This window comes from Ammospiza caudacuta, chromosome 2 (assembly GCF_027887145.1).
Source record: "Ammospiza caudacuta isolate bAmmCau1 chromosome 2, bAmmCau1.pri, whole genome shotgun sequence".
In the NCBI taxonomy this organism is placed as follows: Eukaryota; Metazoa; Chordata; class Aves; order Passeriformes; family Passerellidae; genus Ammospiza; species Ammospiza caudacuta.
In genome coordinates, this window is record NC_080594.1 from 101,225,713 (window position 1) to 101,252,460 (window position 26,748).

At 38.7% G+C, this 26,748-nt stretch overlaps 1 protein-coding gene across 1 annotated transcript in view; it reads right to left on the reverse strand.

Moving 5' to 3' along the window:
• Positions 1–1,210: 1,210 nt before the first annotated feature.
• Positions 1,211–26,748, reverse strand: part of MID1 (midline 1) — a 237,549-nt gene continuing 212,011 nt past the window's right edge. The window contains exons 6-10 of the mRNA XM_058824959.1: positions 25,053–25,180; positions 16,779–16,922; positions 8,256–8,417; positions 6,021–6,228; positions 1,211–4,441 (exon numbers count right to left, since the gene is read on the reverse strand). Coding sequence (XP_058680942.1) covers positions 4,093–4,441; positions 6,021–6,228; positions 8,256–8,417; positions 16,779–16,922; positions 25,053–25,180 — 991 coding nt within the window. The 3' untranslated portion in view covers positions 1,211–4,092. The remainder of the gene's footprint in view (positions 4,442–6,020; positions 6,229–8,255; positions 8,418–16,778; positions 16,923–25,052; positions 25,181–26,748) is intronic.

Sequence of the window (26,748 nt, forward strand, 5' to 3'; positions counted from 1 at the left end):
AGCTCTTCATTCCTCAACCTCAAACTAAAACAGTCTTTCCAACTAAAATGAATACTCTCAGTTTTGACGACACAGATGAGAGCCACTAGCAATCCTCACTTTGTTTCATGGGCTTATCTGAAAATTGTGCTGCTGCAACTAAAAGCAGAATCTGCTAACTACCTAGACATCTGTTTTATAAGACCAACTAAAAAAGAAATATTTACTGTATTATTAAATAATATTTTAATGGAATCTCCCACAGTCCTTCAGCTATAAAGTCTGGCCATCTCAAAATGAACTGGTTAATGAGCTGACATTTTAATCTGTGCTCTCAATAGTGTCCTGTTGTGTTTTCTAATGTGTAAAGAATATAGTGTTTGCAATTAAGACACAGGACCAAAACAGATGATGCACACTGGTGTTTAGTGACCTACTATTGTTAAAATAATGAAAAATGTGTTTTCACCTGTACTTGCAGATTTCCTGCTTTTCACAGTGTACCCAGGCCTGAGAGACTTTCATGGGTCCTACCCTTGGGACCCTCTGCTAACTGAGTCTTTTTGTTGAGCAATTGAAAAATGGGATACCCAAAACTCATAAAAAATAAGCTAATGGCAGAAAAATCAGCAACTTTATTGCTCTCTGAAAGCCAACAATGGGAAAATACAGTAGACTGGAGACAGTCTACTAAATAATTTATGACATATAGCAATTTTTTTTTTCCCTATTATGTGGGCATTAACACATAAAAGTCAAACACATGGAAAATCTTATCTGGTCTCAGAGAAAAATAGTCCCCCACCCTTCCATTTCCTCAAGCTCAACACCACTCTGAGCAGCGACTATCTCCTAAAGAGATTGTGTTATTGTTTGCTCTAATTCTGCTAAACCCCAAATTGGGTTTTAAGTACACTTTTGAAACAATCATTATACCAACACAGGCTTTATCTACCACTTTCATTGCTTGCATCTCAGCAGACAATTCCTCAAAAATCTGCATTTGTTAAAGACAGCATTATATAATGTTACTTTATTCCTAGTTACAAAACTTTCAAAAAAAGGGAAAAATCCTCATCTAAGACTGCTTGCTACATTAAAGTACCGTATACAAGGATTACTTGTTCCCCCAGATTTCAATTCATTACTATGGACCATGCAAAATGTCACAGACCACAGAAGCTACATTTTCAAATGGAAGTTTTTATTGATTAATCAGGCATTGAATCAAGTATTGTAAAATAAACAGATTTTGTTTGTTAAAAAATGTCCAGAATACTATTCATAGCAAACTTGTTTCCTCATTGTCATACAGAATACGAAATTTTCCAAGAAACAAGCAAAAAAGGAACACCTGACTAATTGCTGCCACTTTGTCTGTGTATATACATATGTGTGTGTATACACAAATTACACACTATATTCGTGCATATGCTGGTGTGTGTATACCCATACATATGTGTGCATATATACACAAACATATGTGCACAAAGAGTACTGACTGAGTTAATAGGACATTGGAGAAATGTGGCTTAGCTCCAAATGAAGTATTTTGTGTTAAAATAAAGATGATACAGCAAGGTCTGTAGATGAAAGACCATCCTTTTTCCCGTGGCCAAAACCACAATCTCTCTTCAGACTCATGCTCTATCTTTACAATGAAAATATGTGAAATCATTTGGGACCTCTCCAAATTCAATGGTTGTATTTCCATCCAGCTCAATCCCTGCCAACATTGTATAAGCAAACACTGAGCAGTGTTTTCAGTTTATCCACTACTGAAATCAGCTTCTAGATCTAATATTTCTTGCAAAAGAGAAGACACACAGCCTTGCTACATGTACTTTGGTAATTCACTCTTTCCTTTTAGGCAGAAACTTAGCAATAACCCTAGAACAAAAGTCCTTTCTTCATGCATCCTTTTATCACTGCTTTGCATCAGACATCTTCTGTCAACTAATTTTCAAAATTTTCAAACCATCTCAGCTAGCTCCCAACATCCCAGGCCAGGTCATCTGGGCATTGTGTACCAGATTGTACCAGCAGCATTGTACTCAGATGCTTGGGGACTGATTTACTTTTTCATTTTTGAGGGTATACGTTTCTTGATTATTAATGACACTATGATAAACAGTGAGGTTCACTATATGTACACACTTTGTCTTTTTATGTCTACTTGGGAAAGATCAGTGGCTCCTACCTGTGAACTATGGGATGCTGCCCAGCTGAAAGCCATGGTATCAGCAATGTACTGCCAGATTTTTCTCCATTTAATTCAGCAGTTAGCAGGGCATGTAAAGGGAAATCAAAGAAACATGGAAAGGCATTTATTTTCTATTTAAAAAACCCCAAACAAACAGGCATGTAAATATTCTCCTCATCTTGTTCATAAATTTTTATATAATCCTAAGGCAAACTGTAGTAGAGCTTTGTACCTGGAGAATCAGTATTAAAAAAATCTGAAGCTGAGCTTGGGACCATTTTATTTTGGACCCATAACTGAACAAAGTGCATTAAAGCATCTTTTTCAAAAGACACCTAAAGCATGGTTATAAATTACTGAGCAAATCTTTAAAGCTGATATTCAATTTATCTTTTCTCTACACAGGCAGATATTCACCACTTGCATAATAATAACAAAACACTGCAGGAAAACCATTCTTTTAAAGTTGTCATACGCCTCAATCATCTCCCAAAATGATCATTTATACATAAGCATTGCAATAATTACAAAAAGCTTTTATCTGTAAAGGGGAAAAGAAAAAATGCACCTGATTCCGCTCTGAGATAAAGTACATAGAACCTCTATTGCCTTCATTGAAGCTCTTCTACCAACACCAGGATGAACATAGGATCTCCCTATGCAGATTTCTACTGCTGCTGAAAGCTCACTCTTTACTTTTCATTCACAAAGTGAACTGTGCTTTCCCAAACAACCTGGGACAATGATAACTATGAGCAAATGCCAGCTGCAGTGTTTCTCCATCCAGCACATGCAAAACAGATTTCCTTGCTTTGTTGTAGACACTACACAGTGTATGACAGTGAAACATTTGTATTTAATTTAAAACCAATGGTAAAGTGGCGCATGTCTCACTTCCGAGCGGTTGGCTGGGCATGCTATGTTGAACCTTGTAAATCAGCAATAAGCATTCACATGTCTGCCATCAGAACTATGACATCTTCCATTACAATCAATCCTTAAATGATGCCGTGCTCTATCAAAGTAGTCTACAGTCAGACCTTGGATTGGCTGCTCTCCTCCAGTGCTGCTGATTCTCAGAGATGGTATCGGGCCTCCACATCCTCAGTGATTCTACAATGTTTCCCAAAGACGAAAGTGAAGCACTGGTAGATGGGAATATTGCCATCAATAAAATAAATCACCAGATGATTTATCCACTCACATTTCTAGGAGATACTCCACATGTTTTTTATGAACAGAGAGAGCATTGCCCTGTGAATAGAAGTAAATTAAACTTTATTCTTTTGCTGTGTTGGCGAGCTTCACTCCCTCGCTTGCTTATTTTTGTTCTTTTGTTCTGCACATTCCCATGTGCAAAGTAGAAATTGAGAGCTCTCACACTCAACAAGGCTGGTAATGAGACCACTAATGTTGGTACAAGTAAAACCTGAAGTATACTGACTTGTCCACTATGCAGTTTTCATCTCTCCAATTTTCTTCTATTATCCACTGTAAAATAAAATTATTCAAAAGGCTGATGAAACTTTAATTAACAGGACCACCAATGTGCAAAAAACCCCCCCTTCCCAAAAAAACAAGAAGTCATTTCCCAGATGTCCATACTAGGCTTTCACTTTTCTCTTTTTTTTTCATTTTTATAAATAATTTATAAATCTTCCTGTAGGAGATGAAATACAAAACCAACCAAACAAAAGAAACTGAAAAAAAGAGTTCTAAGGTACTATTAAAGCCACTTCTTGTCCTTCAGTACAAAATACACAGGAAGAGATTTTCTCTCCTTGTCAGTTTTGCCCGAATTTGGCAGCATTGTCTGGGATGCCACGTGGATCCTCCAGCTCTGGTGAGCTCCTGGTGTCCCTGCTGGCCGCCCTGGAAGATGTGCCCTCCTACCTTTCGGCTTTCAGCACTCACGCGAGCTGCTCAGAGGAGTCTAGGTGGTCAGGGATGGGCAAGCCTGTTATAATGGTCAAACATTTATTCCACACCGTGAACGTGGGGCACACTGGCTGGCCAAATGTAATGTCAAAAGTGTAAAGGTGTAGGGAGTTCAAAGCATCATAAAAGGCAAGGGAACCGTTGTCGTAGTCCAGCAAAATCCCGACACGCCGGAGGTGAGGCGCGGGCTCGATGGGGATTTCTTTGCTGTTGTGCCGCACCACCCACGTGTTATTGCAGCGGCAGAGCACCCAGGAGGCTGAATTCTTGCCAATCCACTCGTGCTTCGGTGCTGACTTGTAGGAAATGCCAATAGCATACCTGCAAAACAAAAGAACATCTCAAGGAAACAAATGCTTCCTGCCATTTTGTCTCTCAGTGAAGTCAAATGTTAGCCCAGAGAACCCGCTGGAATGCCCCCGCCTCTTACCGCCCTGAGTTAAGCTCTAATTAAACAACGTTTCACCACAACATCTGCACAGGCTTAATTAATGCTTTCTCTGTCTCTCTTTTGGGTCTGACAGTTCAGGGAAGCTCATGGTATTATTTCTAGCTTGGCAGCTATGGCAATTTTTTTGAGGGCTTGCCTCTGGTATTGAAAAGGAAGATTGTTGAATACCAGCAACCCAGGGTTTAAATCACTGGACCTCAAATTTCCATTTCCAACAGATGAATACAGAGGAATTCATTGATTTTAAACACACTGCTATCTGTCAGCTAATCTGATCTCTCCTTGCTCCTTTAATATGTGGCCCTGAAGAAGGAATGCAAGAATAAACATCAAAGGACACATTAAACATCTCTCTCCCCTCCCCCCACCCCCCCCATTTTGCCATTTTCAAATATGTTTTGCCAGATGTTGGTGTGGTTTTCAGATTCAAATGAACATTTTTGAGACTGGGTTTCAAGCCAAGTTAAGCAACTGTAGGTGAAGACATTTGCTCTGCAAACCATAATTTATGGCAAGATGTGCAGGGCAGAAGGATTGTGAAAATATTCTCATTAAAGGATACTGAGGAAAAATACTGGATTTGTCATATATAACAGAAATGTAAAAGTTCCTCACGTTCTAGAGACACTGCAGTATTTGTTGGACTTTCAACCAACAGAGATTAATCTGCCATAAGGTTTTTTCCCTCATTCCTTAGCGCTGGCACAGACAAACAGCATTTTACTTCTTTGAGACAGTGGGAAATACCTGAAGACCCCACTGATTTTTCCACTCCATTAACTTTCATCGTGGTGTCTTTGAATACCAAACGATAACATCTCTTCCATTGACTAAAGGCCCTCTGAAATACACCCCTGTGTGACACAGAGGATCATTCAGAAGTGAAGGAAAGCAGTCTTCTGTTTCCTGCCCCTTGCTTCATTCCCTGGGGCACAGACCTACAGCTCTGCTGCCTCATGTCCCCTTCCCAAAAGCAAATCTGACCTCTGCCCCTGTTAAACTGGATCATCAAGTTGTCCTCAGTTTTATTTATTTTTTTCACACAAAAAATGTATTTTTTGTACATTTAGTAGAGAAGTGATCACATTTACAAAGTTATCTCAGTGTAAACAAGATGAAAGTTTTTGATCCCTCCAATTAAAAAAATAAATCTTAATATATACTGTATGTGGGTTCAAAAAAGCAACCAACCCCAGCTGTGGAGTAAAAGTCCTGTGAAGGCTGATAAATACAAAGATGCATAATCTGACAAATTTATTTCTGGAGTCCAAAAGTGCTGGAGATTGGGAAACTCATCTGACAAACTATTCAAAAATAGTAAAAGAGCTTGGCCTGCTCTTTTACTGTTCCTGATGTCTCTGCTGCTACTGGTCTCTGTCAGAGAAACTGTGCCAGCACCTCTGTGGTGGGAGCCAGTGCTTCTTTTCCCTGATATTGTTATACACGTACCACGTGCTGCCACTTATCACCACCTCCCAGTAGTGCCGCCCGCTGTCGATGAAGACGTTGCCAGCCACGCCGTAGCTGCCCTGGCTTGTGAATCGCTCTGGTGTGTGGCTCTTCTTGGATGATGTCTCATCCCGCTCCACTGTCAAGTTATCATGAGACACTTTCAATTTTCTATGAGCAGATTTGGGGTCCAGTTTAAATGGCTGACCTAGAGATGCAGAGACAAAGATGACAGAAGAATGGTTTGGCTTTGATTTTTAAAAGGAGAGTGGATTAGCAAGCCTCTAAGAAGCACACAGGATTACATAATCATATTAATTTCCTTCTCTCAAGCATTCTTGAGACAGACTAACCTATCCAGCTCCCTGCAATAGCTAGTTTCTATTGCACTGTCAGTTTACTGTCAACTTCATTGTGCACTGACTTCCCCATGTTGATAATCCTTGAAAAGAGCCCTGCATAATCATCATGTCCATTATCTCTGACCTAGAGGTAACCAGAATACTCTAATTCTTGCATGTAATTGAAACCAATATACATGCTAATAAAGGTCTGAGGGTTGCTTTTTTCACAGCATATTAGATTTAGAATAACTAGTGTTCTATTAATTCTCTAGGGGCAAAGCTCCATAATAACATCTTCATCATTCCTACAAAAAGTATGTTTTCCAATCCCACAAAATGAGTCTGAAAATTAGAAGAACTAGACTTGTCTCTTTGTTCACTGACAGCTTTATCTGTAACAAGCACAGTCAACAATTCAGGATTGCTTTGGAAGGATGCCCATGTGGTGCTGGATACTGTGCATTAAAAGGAAGGAAGTGAACTGTAACTTGGTCCAAATAATATGGTGCAATAACATTACTCAGGCTGTTGCTCTTGGCAAGTATCTTCGGCTGTAGCACAAGGTTTGTAGACAATAACAGGAAGCTTTTTGGTAAACCAAACCTTGTAGATATATAAAGCCCACCACAATTCTGACAGGCTTGCTCATTGTGTCAGAAAGCAGAATGATCATTTACCTCCACCAAGAGACAACTAGAAAACTACAGCTCCACAAGTGGTCCAGCAAAGCACTTTTCTCTTCTTACTGTCTTTCATATCAAGGGGAAAAACATGTAATCAGAAGATTTGATGGCATGCACAGAAAAATTAAATTAGATCTCTCACAAAGCCTGTGTGTGGCACTGGCACACGTACTTAAGATGTAGACTGTTCAGGTTTATGTAGACTGTTCAGGTTTATCTACTTTTGAAATGTGCATTTAACTACGTATTATGAGCAAACATAGAATAAACCCCTTGCAAAGTATTTGGGGGCTATTTCTTACTACCTGACAGCAGTAACATAACCTCCTGCCTGCCTTTCTGACTGCTTAGAGTCTTTGTGTGCTGGAACAGTATCTGAAGGATGTCTCTCTGTACTAAATTGTGTCTGGTCACATCACACAGGTTAACAGCAAACAGGAGGAAATCAGAAAGGCGTACATGCCTTTCTCTTCAGACTCCTTGCACCACTCACTATCACCCCTCTTCAAGCACCCTCCCCTACAATAAGCAGGTTTCAGAAGATGCATAAATTCCAGTGTTTTCTTTCCAGCCCTCAGAACTGCCCATGATGACTACATGACTAAAGGATTAGTTTGTGCAAGAGGAAAAAACAGCTGAAAACTAGTCTTAAAATTGCTGTTCTACATCTGTTAATAATTTGAGAAACCATTGTTTTTTTGAAGTGGGATCTCTGACTAGTCTATCACCTTGCTGAACTCCATAAAGAAATGAGGGGGTTGAAGTTAAGATGCTTTTCAGTGTCCCAAAAAAGGGATAATTCTGGAGGATAAAATTAGACTAGCAATTATCTTATGAACATTACAAAAATAAAATGTTTTACTGCAAACATAAGAAAAGTTTTTGCTTTGTAGAGGAAAAAAATAGAGGGGATATTAAAACAAAACCACAAAAGAGTATTTTCAAGCATTTCATGTACGATGGCTTCGTTCCTACGCGATATTTCCAGTGATCAAACTACAGATATATCTCTCAAAAAAACCCCAACATATTTTCTGCACTAGAGAAGACTAAGGCAATCTTGAATTATATTAAATAAGTGGCTTTCATTTTGGAAACCACTTTAAAAAGTTGAACTTCTCTGTCCTCTTGTATTTTCCAAAGATCAGACCTAAAAAGGAAGGCCAGAAAGGAGAAGACTCCGTGCATCCTGATCTGGTGTTACTCACTGTTTGTCTTGAGCTTGCCAGGCTCACTGCTGCGGCTGCCAGCCTGATTGATGGCCTTGACAATGAAGATGTACTTGGTGCCACTCTGCAACCCGTGCACCGTGTAGTGGTTCTGTTTGATATTGGGAACAATCATCCAGCTGTCGGCTGAGTTGCATAAACCTGCAATTTTGAACAGAGCACATCAGTCACAGCACACAAAACACACAGAGGGACATTTAGAGCATTCCCAGGCACCAAACGACCAATATGAGCTTTGCTTCTGTACCTTTTAAAGTGTTGTTATATTTACTGAGCCACTACTTAAAGTCACTAATTCATTTTATCAACCCTCAGCCAAGGCACCTTTTAAATTCTTGCTATGTGAAGTGAACCATAAAAAGTGGGCATTTAAGAAATGGCTCAGTGGAGACACTAGCAGTCTGAGATTTTTCATATCCCAGCACAAGGCATTCTTTATTGCTTAAGAACTGGAGGATTATGGAGATCCCATCAATCTACTGTTTGGATTAATGAACTCAGTTTAAACCTCAGAAAACGAACGTGAGCAGTAAAGCCAGCAGGGCTGGGGAGGCACCTTTGCTGACAGTCCCCAGGTATGCATTCTTCAGAACCTGAAGCAAATCATGGGAGGCCAAACAGGGTAGAGCATGGGCTTCAGGGAAACCTTTGGCTCTTGCATGTCAGACTTTGCCAGAAAGTAATCTAAGCCAGTAAATTTAATGGATGCAACTTTTTGATTTATGTCCTCATGATGAGATGCCAGCTGGGAAAGTGCTGGAAAATTTTCCATTTATAAACCTTTTTGGTTTATATTTGGTTTACATTTTATGCCTACCACAGAAGTATAACACACAGGAAATAAGTAAAATAAGGCAGTACCAATATCATAAACAAATCAGGAAAATACCCTATTAAAATGAACTTTTAAATCTTTGTAAGTTTTTCCTACTGTTATATAAATGCAATGGCAGTCAATCACCCATACATACAGTTCCATCACTGTATATTTGGAACAGCTCCTGGTCTAATGGATTCCCCAGCCTCTTACTGTAGATGTTTACATAAAGAAAAAATTTAACATTTATGAAGAGTATATCTATTGACAACATTTTATATGGTTTTACAGCCAGAAATAGATAGATGCAAGTGGAAATGTACGGATGTATGCACATATGTATGGTTGGAAAATGTAACAGAGAAAGGCTGACAGACTTCTTGGCTTCTGTCTTTACTGGGCACAGAACACATTATGGAAGCTGTTGTTATTTACAGACAGCTTTCAGCTTTTAATGCATGTTCTACCAGCAAACCATTCATGAAGACAATCTTTTAGAACTCAGTAGTAATTCAGCTCTGTATATCAGACAATATCAAAACTTTATGTAAAGTAAAATGTGAAGGCTACTGTTTACAAAACTGGAAAGAAACAGATCTGTGATATGGGTTTGCAGACTCATAGACAATTCAAGGGCATACTGTGAGATTCCTTCCTAATGTGATATGTGCGTTTCATAATAAAAGATCATTAGAAACAGAATTTAAATTCCAAATTTCAATTTGAGTATTATGATGTTTGTGTCTCAAAACTCTCTTGCAGTACAAAGCATTTTTGAGAGGCAGGCAGAACAGAGATTCATCCTGCTGTGCAAATGGGTAACTGTGGGACAGTTTCAGGTTAGATTTATACTATCTTGCCACCTAATGAAGAGCTACAATGCCTAACCTATTTTTCTATGCTCTGAGGAAAGGCAGAAATCAGTGAGTAGTTTCTTTCACTTCCCCAGCTGTGAACATCCTACCAACTGCAAATGCCTCTCTTGTCCACAGAGGAAGCCAAGGTGATCAGCATACATGAGATCTCAAATTTCAGGTATCTAAAATGATGTGAGAGGAGTCACTCATCTGTAGATAATTTATATATATATGATTGCATAGAACAAATATCTACGCAATCATATATATATGCCTTTGTCATGAAGAGAAAGAACCCGCTTTATACCCCATGGTAACCCCACCCCTTGTAGTGAACTGCTTAAAGCAACATCCCTCCATGTCTTCTCTCACTGAGCCCTACACACCAAATTATTTTTTTAGGCTGTGTGTGAATGGGTTTCCTATGAGGAAGAAAGAAAATAAAGGAAGCAGCTTCCTGACATAAAATATTTCACTGACTACTCAGAGGAAATCTCATCTTTACCCAGTTTGCCACAGATATTAATCACACACTCCTGTATCTGAACTACCACATTGATTTTGCATTGATACTAACCTTACTGGTGCTATTGCAAAATAAATTAAAGTATGTTAAAACAAAAATAAGCACTGCTTTTAAAAGGAATTTAATATGATCAAGAAGTCTTTAACTAAAATGCCTCTGATAGGATACCAAATAACATATGACAATAAGTGGGATGGATACAGACAGTGGTCCTAGAAGTGTCTTCTCCAACCACAACCACATTTTGAAAGCAAGTTCTCTGGTATGTATAAGCCATATATAAACTGACCATTATGCAGACACAGAAATGCCTAGAGTTTTGGTAACTCATCTAGAAACTAGTTTTGTATTATTCACTGCAACTCTCTAATGGGCACATTTTTAAGACTTCCATTACACTTTTTACAATACCCTCCAGAGGCTGATTTCTCCTTAACCAAGTATAAAACTTTGCTCCAAATAAGTATATAAAGGACAGTAAAGGAACTGTTGCATTGCTATGAGTCTCCTCTTCAGTTCATCCCCTCCTCCTGGGTATGTGGATTTATACATACCAAATATCACTGAAGGCCTTACCTACCCTGAACACTCTGCACAATCAATAGAGAGAGCCATTGGAAAGTGAACATTTGATGGCCAAGGTCCAAATAGAGTATTTCACTTGAATTCTATTTCATACAGGAAAGATTATTTACAAATGTGGCCATGACCTGACTCATGTTCTAGAGGAAAGCTCTATCTCTTTGATGACACAATACATTTTAGGTTTCCTTTCTTTGTCCTTCCACTCTTAGGCATCCCAGACTACTGATGTGCAATAAATGCTGGATGTGCAGTGACTGACTCGGTTATTTTACTTGACAAACCTTGTTGTCTTAAACAGCTCAGCTCTTGCCTATGCACCAAAGGGCTCAATGATATGTTCTTGTGCTTTCTGACCATAAGCTCTTTGATAACAGGCTTTAAATTGTACTTTGACTCAAAAATCCTGGGAATGAAGTATTGATGATGCCAAACTACAAGTTCAAACTCCTTCAAAAGGGAGAATAGCTACTTGTGGCAGCCAAGTTAAGCATTTACTTATGAAAGAATAATTTGTCACTGCATCAAAGGAATTTGTCTCCAGTTATGCCCTGTCAGGACAGCCTTTCTTCTCTGAATACAAAAGAATATGATTAAGGAAGTTCAGGGAAATGAACAAGCAGCCTGATCACACTGGCATCCAGGGGAAGTGTTTGCCCTCTCAGTTCCCTGCCGGTGGCAGCAGGTGAAGTGGAAAGTACACATCTCCTCACTGGGGCAACAGCAGGGGCCAAGGTCTCCCATTGTACCCACTCCTAATCCAGGCTGCATTCAGGTTTCTTGCTTCAAAAACCCAGGGCTTTTTACAGGGTTATGCAGATGGTAAAACAATGTATTTTAAAACTGTAGCCTACAAAAATGTAGAGAATTTAAATTACATCCTGGAACGGTGCAGTGAGCACAGTGATGTCCATACAGGATGTGTGAGTTTTCAAAACAAGTTTCTCAGAGTCTGGAGGTAATAATTTGTAAAGCTATTTCCCTGGTGTTGGCTGTTGATGCACTTTAAAAAACAGATGGGAAAAATCCCAAGGTGTAAATCCTCCTAAAATTTACACTGATAGATTTTAATAAAATATATTTTCTTGAAAATTGGAAAAGGAGCACAAAAGTCATAGGAAGGTCATTTAATCTCTTGAGTATTTTAATTATTGTAAAATGTTTTATTTACATAAATTATTACCAATTCAAATTGGTAAAGCAAATAAGGTAGATGAAAGTAACAAATAGCTCTCCACCCCCACTCTTCATTCCCATCTGAAAAAAAAAAAACAAAGCAGGATTTCTGAAAAACACCTTGATTTTGTTTTAAGAAATACAGTCATTTTATACTTTTAAAGATGCAAAAGTTTTCCTGGTTTTATCCCAAATTTGCTTTTGTGCCATTAAAAATTCTCACTAAAATCTCTAGTAGAAATCTGAAGACTGTAAGGAATTTTATTAGATTTTATTTTTATTAAAATAAAACTTCCAGAAAGAGGCAAAGTCTAATTAAAAACATTAAATTATACTAATATTCAAAATTATTTGGTGAATCATAAATTCACTATTTTTCATTGAAGCTTGGGCTCCTAATTGTCTTAGGTCCTTCCAAAAACTTTTGTCCTCTCTCAAAGGAAGAGAAGTCCTATTACAGTGAAAAGGCTCTGACAGTAGTACACTGTGTCCTTCACAGAGTGATTTTTTTATAAATTAGACTATATGACTAATTATCCCTGATTTCTTTTACAAGGTAAGAGAGAATGATTTGCTGCTCTTCGTCAAGAAGGGAGAGATGTATTTTTCCTGAAGAATCTTGCATCAGAGCTAGAGAAAAATTTGAACCATCCTGAAACACACTTTAACAAATCCACAATGTTAAAAAAGGGCATACTCAATGAATACTTCAAAATCTATTGAAATGGGGTAATGAAATTATAATGCATGTTAGTTAGCTGGTGACAAAGTAATTTTAAAAGCTTTTACGTATTCAGATTGCAGGTGATTAGCTGCCTCTCAGAAATGCAAATGTACAAATGGTATAACTCTGAGGACAACTGCTTTAGTAAAAGCCTACTTAATTTAGAGTTCCGTGTTGCTCTTATGCACAGAGCAGGTCTGCCAAGCATTCAATAGCCGAGAAGTTTGGCCACATTTGGAAATAATCTTTCCTGTATGAAATAGAATTCAAATTAAATACTCTATTTGGACCTTGGCCATCAAATGTTAACTTTCCAATTTTTCAGTTAATAAAAAAGAATATAGTTGATTATGTTGGATAGAAAGTATACTAAAAAAACATAGCATTGCTTGTTTTTGTTACTGAATTCTTAGCAATCTCTGGATGATATATGCCTCTGGTGGGGGAAATGTACTGTGAGTGGAAAGTGCAGTCAGGCTGGCTGTGTGGTTTAAGAAACAGATTCCAAAATAACAGCCTCCATTAGCACGGTAGGTGGGTATGTATGCAAAGTGATTCCTATTGTCTCCAGGGAAAAAGCTTGTGGGTTTAATGCACTACTTGAGCTACTCCCTGGTGACTAATTCATAGCTAAAACCCCACAGAACTGAAGTCAATCTACGAGCCTGTTTACATTATCTGCAATATGCAACTCACAATACCAGTGGGAATCTCCTGGATGTGACAGAGAAATAAAAATACAGTTATGTGCAACAGCATGCGTATGCCATAAATACAAGGAAATTTTTGCTAACCCAAAGTCTAGAACAGGATTCAAAAAACCCCAAAACACAGACCTATCTCCAGTTCATCAAAACCTGAAGGCTGTAGCGCAACACCTGTTAATGCCACTTACAGTGAGAGCAGCTCTCTGTGTTCAACATCACTACCAAGGTACACTGAGATATTCTAAGAACGGCCTTGGAAAGCCATTTGTAACAGGTGTGATGTTAAATCCTTCTGCAGGATCAAGAATAGAATGTAACAAAGTGAATAAACATCCAAGCAGTGTTCTGAGGATGGGATTGACAGGGCAAGAAGAAACGGTCTCAGGATGTACCAGGGGAGGTTTAGATTGCATATTAGGAAGAATTTCTTCATGGAAAGGCTGGTCAAGCATTGGAACAGACTGTCCGGGGAAGTGGTGGTGTCACCATTCCTGGAGAGATTCACAAGTCATGTGGATGTGACATTTAGGGCCATGTTTTAGTGGTGGACTTGGCAGTGTTAAGTTAATGGATGGACTCAATGATGTTAGAGGTTTTTTCCAACCTAAGTGGTCCTATGATTCTGTGATGTTAGTGTTATTAATCTCCAATACAAGTGTAATTTGGAATGACCTGGGAGAATCTCATATTTTAGAAATCCAGGCAGATTTGTAGCATGTTGGCAGGAAGATCACCATTGGAGGGGTTCAAGCCTATATTAAATAAAGATATTTAAAAAAAGGCTTTACAACATTTAGAAAGGCCTTTCAAATATACTCACATATGCATGTATTTAATGCGGGTTACCATTATAGCTTTCAATTACACCAGGAAATTTGCATAAGAATTAGCTCTGTTAAAAAAAACTCAAAACAAAAATCCAAACAAAACAAAATAAAACCCAAAAATATCACCAAAAAAAAGGAAGAACCATTCTTTCATTTCTTTTTACTTTCATTTAAGGTCTTCAGAGCATTTTGTAATTAAGTTTCTTACAGTGTTGATTTGTTTAATCTTCAAAGTTTTAATTAACTATTTTAGCAAAATGATAATATGGAAGCTGAGACTGCATACTGAGCACCTCATGCTATGTTTGAAAATTATAATGCATCTCTGAAAGCAGACATTGATATATGTTTTTCAGATCAAAGCTTTCACCTCCACATGGGAAACCTACACTACAGCCTAAAATAGAAATACCTTGTTATTTATTCACTAGTAAGCAAAGAGTAAAATCCCACATCCCAAGGCTGTGGAAATGGCACACCTTTCGCTGCTGCCATGTTCATACATAATGTGCAAGTCAATTATTGAATTGACTTGCACAGCATAAAGCCATAGATAAAAATGGACTAGAAAACAAGCAACACCAGCTTATCATTGTCGTCTCTGCTTGGTAGTGATTTGTCAGAGAATGTTTTCCTTCCTTATCTACCTTATTTCAATTTTTGAAAAATTGCTATTAGACTTTTTTATTATTCCACTTGCTCAGATGTAGAAGCATGTGCTGAAGTTTATTTGGTCTTTCCAACAGAGTTAAATTTTGCAGTGTGTTCTTCAAAATCAGACTCTTAAGAGAAACACTAAATGGAGGTTTTGACAAAACATTCATCAAATTTTCAATAATCCATCTTCTTCTTTCAGTCAGTCCTGAATACTGTAATACATTCACAGTATGCTACTTTAAAAGGTATTAAGATGCCAGCACATGAATCCTCACATGTCCTTTCAGATGGCTTGGAAAATAAACTCCTGCTCAGTGATGGAGAGGATGAGGTGCACACAGTAACAGAGGAGTCAGTGGGAGAGTTTGGCTCAGAACTCAAACTTGGCATAGACCATGCCATTTTTCCACTGACATAAAGCATGTAAACATGCCCACAGCACTGACTTTCCTCAAAGTATCTCAACAAGTTTTCTTCTTACAAAAACGTTTTGCAAGAAGAAAATAATTTCTGCCCTGAGTCACAACTAAGCCTATCTAGCTCAGTGCGTGGCCAGGGAATTTGATGCTGGGGAAAGATGGGGGTGTACAAAGGTTTCAAGAAACACGGAGAGCACACACTGATAATTTCTCACCTTGCTTTCCCAGGCATCAACAGCTTACAGCTCTGGCAATTCCAGAGCAACTTCATTGCACTTCATTGCTCTCAGTGTACTTTTCTTGCATGATCTGTCCAGGCGTTTCTTGAACTCAAAAACACACCAACCCCCTGTGTTGATTAGTTCCCTATCTAAGTATGTGTTGACTTGAACAAGCTCCACATTTTGATTGATTTGACTCATTTCAGAATCCTTGTTTAATAAAACAAGTCTCTGTCAGCTAGTGGTATGCCCATTAAATATACAGAGACCAGGAAGAAGTTGAATGACTTCTCCAAATTCATAGCCAAAACCTCAATGATTGCAGAACACTGAATCCAGAAACCCTGACTTCCCGACCAAAGATTAGACTATATATTTTTTCTGTGAGAAGTTATTTAACAATAAAGCAATCCAAAATCTAATTAAGTAAATTCAGGCATTAAAGAAAGTCACAGACTCAAAACAGAGAGTGTACTCATTAAAAATGTGCTATAATACAAAATATACAACGTTTATTAATCTTATTTTAAATAAAACCAAGTTAACTTATAAATTGTTGTTCCACTGATGTTTTCTGATTTAGCCTGTAGTTCAGTGAGACCTTTGCTTTGTAGCCTTGAAAACAATAAAAATCAGAAGGAAGGACTTAATCTGTATTTCAGACAAAGGCCCAGATGTCAAGTTTATATAATGACAATCGGGCTGCAGTTCTAAGTAATGACCAGTTCAACACAGGCTGCCATGTGCACACTGCTCTGACTAGTGCAGAGAATGGAACTGAGATCTTTGAACTTGCTACATCTGCAAAAAGGAACTTGGGATGCCTTTTAAAATCATTATTGGTTTGGATTGAAAATTTAGGCTTTAAATCTTTCTAGAAAATAATGTTTTCTTTTGTTCTTGACATAGGAGTCTATTTATCTTTAAAGACACTTGGGTTTCATAGAAACCATGAGAGAACAACGAGAAAAGAGAAGGTTGATACTCACTAACAACGTTGGCTTGTCCAGTGAAGATGGTGTACTGCAGCTCATAGGAAACCACACAGAACTCATCATCTGATGTCCAGTGCACAGTGATGGTATCATAGGAGGCTGTACAGAGCTCTTCTCGAATGGTGGGAGGGTTGGGAGCTGTGAGACACAACACAGCAGCACAGTCAGTGAAGTGCTTCCCCTCTCCCCTGAGATTAGGGGATGTAGTTGATGTATGAGATTGTAGAGACATCATCCAACAGACTTTTCAACAACTTTTCACTAATTCCAGTTATAATTTTGATTATCAATTGACTGTTAGGAAGGAATTCTTAATAACAACATAAAAACCTAGGAACTCCAGATTTTGAAAATATTTTGTATTAAAGTAGCTTTAGTTCCAGATGCCATAGACCAAGTGACGTATCTGTCACATTAGATGAATACAATGACAAGTTACTTTTTCTAAGATTGTTCTGATCATTTCACCAAATTTATCAAAATTCCATTGAAGCATATCAAGAGGGAGGGTCAACACTCTTCACTGTTGATTTGAAAGCAGTGTTTGCCCAGCCTATCTTACCAGAGATGGCCATAAGTGGCATTGTGGTGGTGCATCCTTCCTGGCCCTGCTCTAGGCTGCACTGTGATTCATTAGCAACAAGTATTTTAAAAGTATAATTTTGGGGAAGCTGCCAACACTCATACTTTCATGTCCAATTTTCTCCTCTCTCCATTTTTATTGATCTCCTAGCTATCCTTTCCAACACAGATACATATAATTTCTGCTGGTTATAAAATTAACATTTTGCAGCATTAAAAAAAGAGTTCTTATCATAACATAATGACTATATGAATATTACAAGCAAATAGTCACCCAGGAGGCCTCTGTCTCTCTGTTTTTATAATCCACAGGCAAAATCTTTGTGTAGCAAGATATACAATCTTTTCTCATATTAACACATGAATTTGTTCTAAAGACCTACTTAAAGTGAAACTTGAAGCAAATTACTGGGGTCTAATTTTCCTGTTTGCAATCTTTAAAAAGCCAAACACCTAAATAACAAAGAAATGAGTCTATATTCCTGAGGGATGTTCCTGCATGCTTGTCTTCATTCCAAATCACCTTCCCTACAAGCCACATCATGAAAAGAGGAATCACAAATCCTTTTGCTTTAATAGTGTTTCTCCCAGCTGTCACAGACTGAAGAAGGAGGGCACTCAAGCTGAAACAACCAAATTATGTTTGAATTAAAGGAAAAGGAAAGCAACTATGAGTGTTTGTGGTTTGGTTTTGAGTTTCTTTTTCTGTCAGCTCTTTAACCTCTGATAGCCACAAATAATAGCCTGAAAAAAAAAGTCCCTCTGAAGGAATTCCACCTTTACTTTTGCAAGATCTTATTTTTATGAAACATCTATTTTTTTCCATCAAGAATTTTTATGGATCGTGTCTCTGGCTTACTGATGTATGTTCCCAAGGATTAGAGTGCAGATAGGTTCCCAGGCAGCCTCTTTTAACCAAGGGGCTTAAGGAAAAGTTCAAATGTGTTTCAGGATACGACCATGATTTGTGATGCTCTAAATATTGAATCACAGAAGCTTGTGCTTTTTTTTTTTAACTTGTCAGAAAAACCCTTGGGACAGAAGGGTATTAATGAAAAGAAATACAAATAAACTCAAGTAAGAACAGCTATCTGTGAGAAGAATGCAATCAAAATGTGGGGAAAAAAAGGTCCACAGTTTTCTGAAAAGATTAATGGCAATATCAGCTATGTTCCAAAAATGTATCCCGTAGAACAATCACCGGAGGTTTTAATTATTTTTTTATTCCTAGCTGGGGCTTCATTTCAATATTTTGCCAGCCCTTTAAAGGCCAAACAAAAACTGGAACAAGTGTTAATAACAAATATACAAGCAGATAAATTTTTATTTGTCTGATGGTGTTCAACTGAAGTTTTCTTCTGTCATTTCCTGCACCTAACAGCAAAACATTTTACTTGAGAAACGTACTTGTTATTATTTCAACACAGAAAATAAATATTAATTTATGGAAAACAAAAATTACTGAAGGTTTAATTAATTGCAAACTGCATTTCAATAACACCTAAGCATCTTCACCTTTGAAAATGGCATCTTAAGTTTGCTCTTTGTGTGTACACCTGGCCTTATAGCTGCAAATCTACAGGCTTTCATGTAATGAAAATGTCTGAAAGAAATTTTACCTAAGAAAGACATATTTTCCCTGGCTGTTGTGATTAACCCACACTCACCTGAGACTATATTGCATTAATTCTGCTCTTTGGCAACATTCATTTCATCTACTACTCAGAATAAAACAAATACACTTTCTTCTCCTACAGAAGGACAGGCAACTCTACATTCAGATGCTTTGCTATGACAAAATAATGTAGCTGTCTGACTGCCAAATTCATCATTGCACAGCACATCCTCCTTTAGAGAGTGTAAATTTGTAATGCAATTAAAGAGATTGACCTCACCCAGTTAGCTTCCTTCAGTATTGCATTTAGTGTGTGATTTGGTGGATTATTGAATTCACCAGCTCTGTTACAGGGCTCTGTGCCATGGGAACCTCTCAAAGACTCCAGTGATCTCGAGGCTGCTCCTGCAGGTTCCCCTCCCTGGCTTGGGTGTGCTTCACACTGCTCCAGAGGGGAAGCCCAGCATGCTTCCAGCACAGCAATGGAAGGCACAATCCACTTCTCCATAGAGGATCAGAGCACATATCTGGGGGTGGAAACTGCTTCACACACTCAGACCTTCATTCACCAGTTTTGTGAATCAACACTCTCTCACAAGACAGAAAAATCATTGCTGAAGGCTGTTTTACTTCATTTTAGCTCAAAACTGAGTACACACACTTAAAAAGTCAGTATCCACACCTAAAATGCCTGAAAGGCACTAATATTAGAAATGGAGTTTCTAAATTTGCTCTCAGGAGTAACTCATCTCACCAGCATAACTATTCCCTTTCAACCCTTTTAGTTTAAGGCACCTTCCTTTCTGTGTCATCTGCGTGGCTTTTGCCCTGATGGCTCACAAGGTCTGCACACCTGAGGGACACTTTAGGGACACTGCCACCTCTCCCTGGTGAATTCCAGCATTAATGCAGCATCTTCTGGGTGTCTATTGAGATACTATCTAAATCCTCTCAGCACAAGGTCACAGAGACAGACTAAAAAAACTCAAATTAATTTTGTTTGCTCAGTTTCTCTCTCCCTGCTGTCATACAGCGACTGACTTTGTAAAGATTCCTTATGGATTTTGAAACTGAGTATCAAGACCTAAAAGAAGACCTAAGCAATCTGCTTGAGTTAATTGTGCTAGAAATATCCATATTGCTGGTTTGACTGTGAGGGAGTTGCAGAGCTGCTCTGAACCTCTCTTTTGAATATTCATTACTGATTCCATCTTGTATCATGGCACTGGGCTGAATCAGCAAGGAGGAATTGGAAAGGCACAGTTCCATCAGATGTGGACACAAATTTTATGTATTATTAAGTTGTCACGTGTGAGTTACTACCAAGGGCTTGGTCATACATACAAACCATCTCAACTCAGTCTTTGGGCAGGACTGCTCAAAGCCAACAGAATGAGAAGAGATTACACGAGCGTTGTCTGGAACTGGTCTTTGATCTTTCAGTGCTGAAAGGGTTAAGCAGTAAGACAGGTTGTCAAGACTTTCCAGAACAAAGTTGTTTCAGTGTGAAAAAATTGCTGGCATATGCTAGGCAATACATATTTCTTTGTGCAGTCATAGGTGAAGTGATGGATAAAAAAAACTTATCATTGTTTCAGATAGGATTTCTGAAGTAGGGCAAATTGCAAGGTCAAAGAATGGATGCTCCTGCAATTGATTTCAAAGTATTAGGACACAAACCAAGCACTTTTGATTCACAATGGACAAAAAAAGTCCTTATGACAGTAATATTGTGCAGAGAGTTTGCAAGTTGTACGTATTGCCTGGATCTAGCTAGATATATGTCTAGAGAAAGATGGTTTCCAGATGAAGAGCTTGAGCAACTGTTAAGATAAGAATGCTTTCAAAAGACATCAAGGCTATATATAGAGAGAATAGAACAGTCAGATGAAGATTAAAAGTATTCTTTTAATATACTGAGCTTGATATCTCAATCTGATATCTCTGTCTGGTTGGCAACTTTCAAAAAGATGCCAGAGATTTTATTTGGATAGCAGAAGCTTTGGGCAGACATCTATGTAAATGATAAGCACAAACTAGTTAAATTTATTTCTTCAGTAACGCCTAGGAAGAAAGAAAGATAAGGTTGGGGATATGGAGATTGAAGAAGATCTGACAAATATTATACTGGGAAGAACCAAAGGAGAAAAAAATCTCCAGGAGACAGCCAAGGTCAATGGTTTCAAAAGCAACTGACAGCAGAGATAATGAAGCTGGAATTTAGGTTTTGACATTTTGTTCAGAAGCAGTACAGATGACAGTCATAAGGTAGTCTTCTTCACTTAATTCACAGCATAGATCTATGACTAGGATGTACAAATGGTCTTTGTTTTACTTAACTGTGAAATGTGATAAAAGTAAAGCCTAATTCACTCTGTCACAAAGTGTTCAGTTTATGATCTATGAAAATTCCATGCACCAATCTGAAAGGAGTAATATAAAGCTTTCTCTGGAGTTTCTGGGCAACAGTAGAGAATAATCAAATCCATTTTACTCTTGGGATTATATATATATATATATATATGTATATATATATATATATACACACACACACATATATATATATATATATATACATATATATATGTATACCTATAGCTCATGTATACTTATTTACATATATTTACATGAATGTATTTTAACTGTCTGTATAGATTGCATTTTATGCTCAGATCATTTGGACATGTGCTTTGCATTTTGCCACTGCAGCCCATATGCTATTTATTAATGTGAAGAAAAGCCAGTTAGAACTGTTTTTCACTGGGCATCAAGGATAAAAATGGTTTGTTAGGGAAAAAAAACACTAAAATGCTTGATATATATGCAAGTTTCCTTAGACTGCATTGCGAGCAATTTTTTAAGCTGTGGATGAGTTAGGAAAAAGGCAGAGAAGGACCTATGTAAATGACACAGTCATCATGATGGATCACAGAAAATATCTTTGTAGCAAGACAACCCTTCATTTTGGTACAGATATAACCTTCGTTTTCTGCAGTGCAGAGCAATTAAGTTGATAATATTGACATATGATGCACAAAGGGGAGAAGACCTGAGGGATGCAGGAACAGACTGCTAGACAGAATTAACCTCATATAACTTCACAGATCTAAACCACAGCTATCTGCATTTGAATAAATACATCTATCCTCTATTTGGAGACAACTGGGAGAAGTAGACAACTCCAGAATGGAGTCTAGTGCCTCAATATATGTTCCTCAAAATGAGATGGTTATTTCTCTTCTTTGATCATAAAGGAAGACTGATTATTTTAGAGGTCGATTGCTAGATTAGGGTGAATGAGTCAGATTTTTCTTTTAATCCTTCATTTCCTTGGATTTATATAAATTTAGGGTGAAGGCTGAACATGATGGCAAAATTCCTGCAGATTTAGAGAGAGGCAGAAAACATAACATTTCACTGGTACTGTATAAAAAGCTGAAATTGATCTTATCACATTATTGTTGTGTTTTATTTACTTGAATATGTGTTAGACACTGATTGTACTTACCTGTCACACAAATTCCTTGCAGATATAATTTCTCTTTTTGATGTGGCAAGAATCCCACAGCTCCAGCAGAGTGCTGCTGCCCTGTGCATGCACCCAGTCTTGTGCTTCCCAGTATTGATCTATTCACTATTCATGGAATCACAGAATCAGAGAATACTTTGGATTGGGAGGAACCTTCAAAGGTCATTTGGCTCAGTCTCCAGACAGTGAATAGGGACAGGTTGCTCAGAGTTCTGTCCAACTTGACCTTGAATGTTTCCAGGGATGGGACCTATACAGCCTCTCTGGCAACCTGCTCCAATGTCTCACCACCTTCATTTTAAAGATTTTTTCCATACATGTAGTCTGAACTTACCCTCATTCAGTTTAGATCTGTTACCCCATGTCCTTTCTCAATAGACACTACTAAAATGTTTTAAGTGCTGAACACCACAATGAGGTCTCCTTGGATCCCTCTCATCTGTAGGCTGAACAATTCTAACTTTCTCAGCTTTTCCCCTGAAGAAAAGCCAGAAGCCAGTCCTCTGCTTGGAGTCCTCTGCTTGGAAAAGAGAGTGGTTAGCAATGCAGAGGCTGCATTCTCACATTCTCCTGAGCTAACACAAGCATATCCTCTGAAAACTGGGACAAGTGAATGGACCCAGGAAGTGTTTTCCAATGCTTTTCCAACAGTGCTTTGTGCCTTTCATTGCAAATTCTTGCTGCTAACAGCAGATGCTTAAAGATGCTGCAAAATAAAAACCTACCACATCTCTTCTGTTTTCAATTGAGCTGGAATGAATTGTTCTAATTCTGGCATTGAAATCAAAACACCCTAAATTACAGTAATTTGTTTCTCTTTGTGAGTCATTGTACACTCTGAGACTACACATTACTCAGGCTTTCAGTAAGGGTCTAATCCTGTGGGCTTCCTCAGGCCAAAGACCTCAGTTAGGCAAGGTGGGGCTCTGCAGGGTGGAGATCCCACGCCACAGCCAGGCTCAGAGCACACCACACACTCTCTAGCTCCAGACACAGCCAGATCCTCCAGTTCTGTGATGGGGGAAATTCACAGTCACCGACATGAGAAAACATCTTTCGCTGCTGAGCCTGTGATGTTGATTGCTTGAGCGGCTGCTGATTGCTCATGGGAACTCTGCCAGGCAGCAATCTGCTGCAGCAAGGAGGCAGCCCCAAGGGACGGCAACACCTGGAGCATCCATCTCCTGGGAAACAGGGCTTGGTCCCTGCTCTCCCTCCTCTGGCTGCTCCAGGCGGAGCTCCAGCTGTTCTTTCACTGCACTCTGCTGCAGTGGCTTTTAATAATTTCTTAAACCTACTTCCTCACACTCTGGTGGTGAAGAATGCAAGGAGAGGAGGTGGGAAATGCATTCCAGTTGTTTGAAGCACCCAGTGCTTCCTGGGGTGTTCTGGGGCTGTTGGAGGTAATATATTCAGGATTAAGAGGGAGAGTGTATTTGGTTTATGCAGCAAGGTTTTGCGAGTGGCTGGGCTGCAAGAGTTATCTCTGTCAGAAAAGATCAGGAGCTGGCTCAGTATCAGACACAGACAGTTCTAAGATCCACCTGCCACTGTCCAAGGCTGAGCCCATCGCTAGTGCTGATAGTGCCTCTGTGACAGCACTTTAAAGAAAGGGGAAGAAAGGCTGTGCAGCAGTGGGGGCAGAGAGGAGTGAGAAAATGTGATAGAAACAGCCCTGCAGGTGCCAAGATTGGTGAAGGAGGAAGGAGAAGAGGTGCCCCAGGTGCTGGAGCAGAAACTCCCCTGCAGCCTGCAGGGAAGGCTGTGGTGATGCAGGCTGTTTCCATGTAGCCCACAGAAGACTGCAGTGCAGGAGATGTCCACCAGCAGCCCTGGAAGACCCACACTGGAGCAGGCTGGTATGCCCTGGAGGAAGCTGCAGCCTGCAGAGAGAGTACCATATGGGATGAAGGTTTCTAACAGGAATTGTGGCCCATGGAGGACTCACTGCAGCAGTCCACTCCTGAAGGACTCATCTGCCAGAAAGGACCCACTCTGGAGCAGCTGTTGGACAATGGCACCCTTGGAAGGGCCCGTGTTGGAGAAGTTCATGTAGAGCTGCATTCTGTGGGAGAAAGTCCATGCCAGAGTAGGGGAAGGGCACCAGGAAGGAGTGGCAGAGATGATGTGTGATGAACTGACCACAACATCCATTCCTCATCCCCATGCACCACTTGGTGGGGAGCAGGTGGAAGAGCTGGGAGTGAAGTTGAGCCCAAGAAGGACGAAGTGGGGGAAAGTTTTTTGTTAGATTCATTTTTATTTCTCAGTGTCCTACTTTTACAATTAATTTGCAATAAATTACATTTATCTTCCCCAAGCTGAGTCTGTTTTGCCTGTAGCAGTAATTCTTGAGTGATCTCCTTGTCCTTATCTCAACCCAGGAGCTTTCATCTTATTTTCTCCCCTTACTGAGGAGATGGAGTGAGCACCTGGCAACCAGCCAAAGTTACAACCACAGGGAGAACTGAAGAAAGTCCTATCACTACTATTTTATGAGGAATACATAATAGTAGCACTTCAAGAAAAAAAAAAAAAGTACCTGTAAGGTAATCAAGGCATTCCAACAATTTCTTCTCCCTGGTAAAATCAAGTGCGAAAGTATCAAAAGTATCATTGAGATTAATTTCAGGAATTAGAACCTGGGAGGATGCAGTTGCCATGGAAACCCTGTAATGAAAAGAAAAATGTCTTTTAGCACTCAAAACACAATGACTTTTTTATCAAGGTGGACTTGATCAATGTGGTTGTAATAGCTTCTCAAAAAACTTGATAAAAGCTTATATACGTATTTTAATTACATGTTTTAATTCAGGAACTTCTCCTGCCACTTTTATTTTTGACATCAAGATCTCCAATATTTTTATGTTTTTTACTGAACTTAGGCCTATCATGCAGTATCAGATAAGATTTTAACAAAATATTGGCCAAATAACAAAATCCCTTGAATTCTTCTTTTTAATCACCCATGGAACCAAAGAAGAAAGAGCTCTGTAATTAGCTGTGTTTAAGCAATCCTGACAGATCCCAACCCTTGTTTTCCCAAGCAGCTTCTTGCTGCAGGCACACCTTGGCACTGCTGTCCCAAGGGCTTGGTGCAGTCCCCACAGCTCCTCAGCTGCTCAGCACAGCACACTGCTGCCAACTTCAAAAGGCACAGGAGGGAGATAAAACAAATAGATGTCAGCATGGTTTATTTTAAAAGGCTTTTCCCTAAAAAGCATGTGTGCATACTTATATTTCCTCCAAAATGGAAAAGTTTCCTCACCTACCTCATTTCAGGAGCTACATTTACATTTTCTCTGTCCAGATGTACTAATATAAAGAGATGAACTTTCACAAGAAAAATTGCATTTTCCAGTCCATCCAGCCTGGTTTCACCAAATGCATATTTCTGGAGAGCTGGACACTGGATGTGTTTACAGAAAGTTTGACTGGTTTAAGGAGAGAGATGACTAGACCTTATGCTATACAACAAATACTGGGCAAATGTTTCAGTTTGGAGATAAACAGACAATTATGCATGCAATCTATGTCTGTTATCTGTTATGAAATTTATGTCTGTTATATCATTTTTGACATGTCTGATCAAAATATTTGATTGCTTCAATTTAAAATTTTCCCATATTATTCTTTTTCTGTAGACTGGACTGAAATGACTCCAGGACGAATGTTTACTAAGGAGCATTTTTTCATATATATTTTGTGTAGTAGTTTTGGAAAATACAATAAGTAAAGTCAAAACCAGAGCTGTACATCTCATTGTCTTCAGCATAGTTTTCAAAAGCTGAGCTGAGGAGGTTTCCTTGTCAATATTCTTGTTATACAGTTTTCAGCACTGTTTCTGCTGCAGCTGTGAATGTAGAACTCAGTTTAAAGTAGATCCTAGGACAGATATTTTTTAAAATTTTATTTTATACCAGCAGGTCTTTTTGGACTGTTTTAGGGGAAATGCAAAAGGTGCTCTGTATTTACACGTGTTACAGTCAGTTTTTGGTGAGATCAACAATTAAAAAATTTCAGACACCCTGCTGAACCATATTAGGTTCAGAGGATTGAATTTCGTCCTGTAATTCTGCCTACTGTTGACACTGTAAACACTGACACTGTACTTGATTGGAAAGGGTTTTTCTAGGATAAATGTATTTCATCCACTGCAAATAATGCACAACTTAATCATCAGAGTGAAAGTAATGACTCTGCTTGTGCAGTTACCTGTCGTGCTTACAACAGAAAAT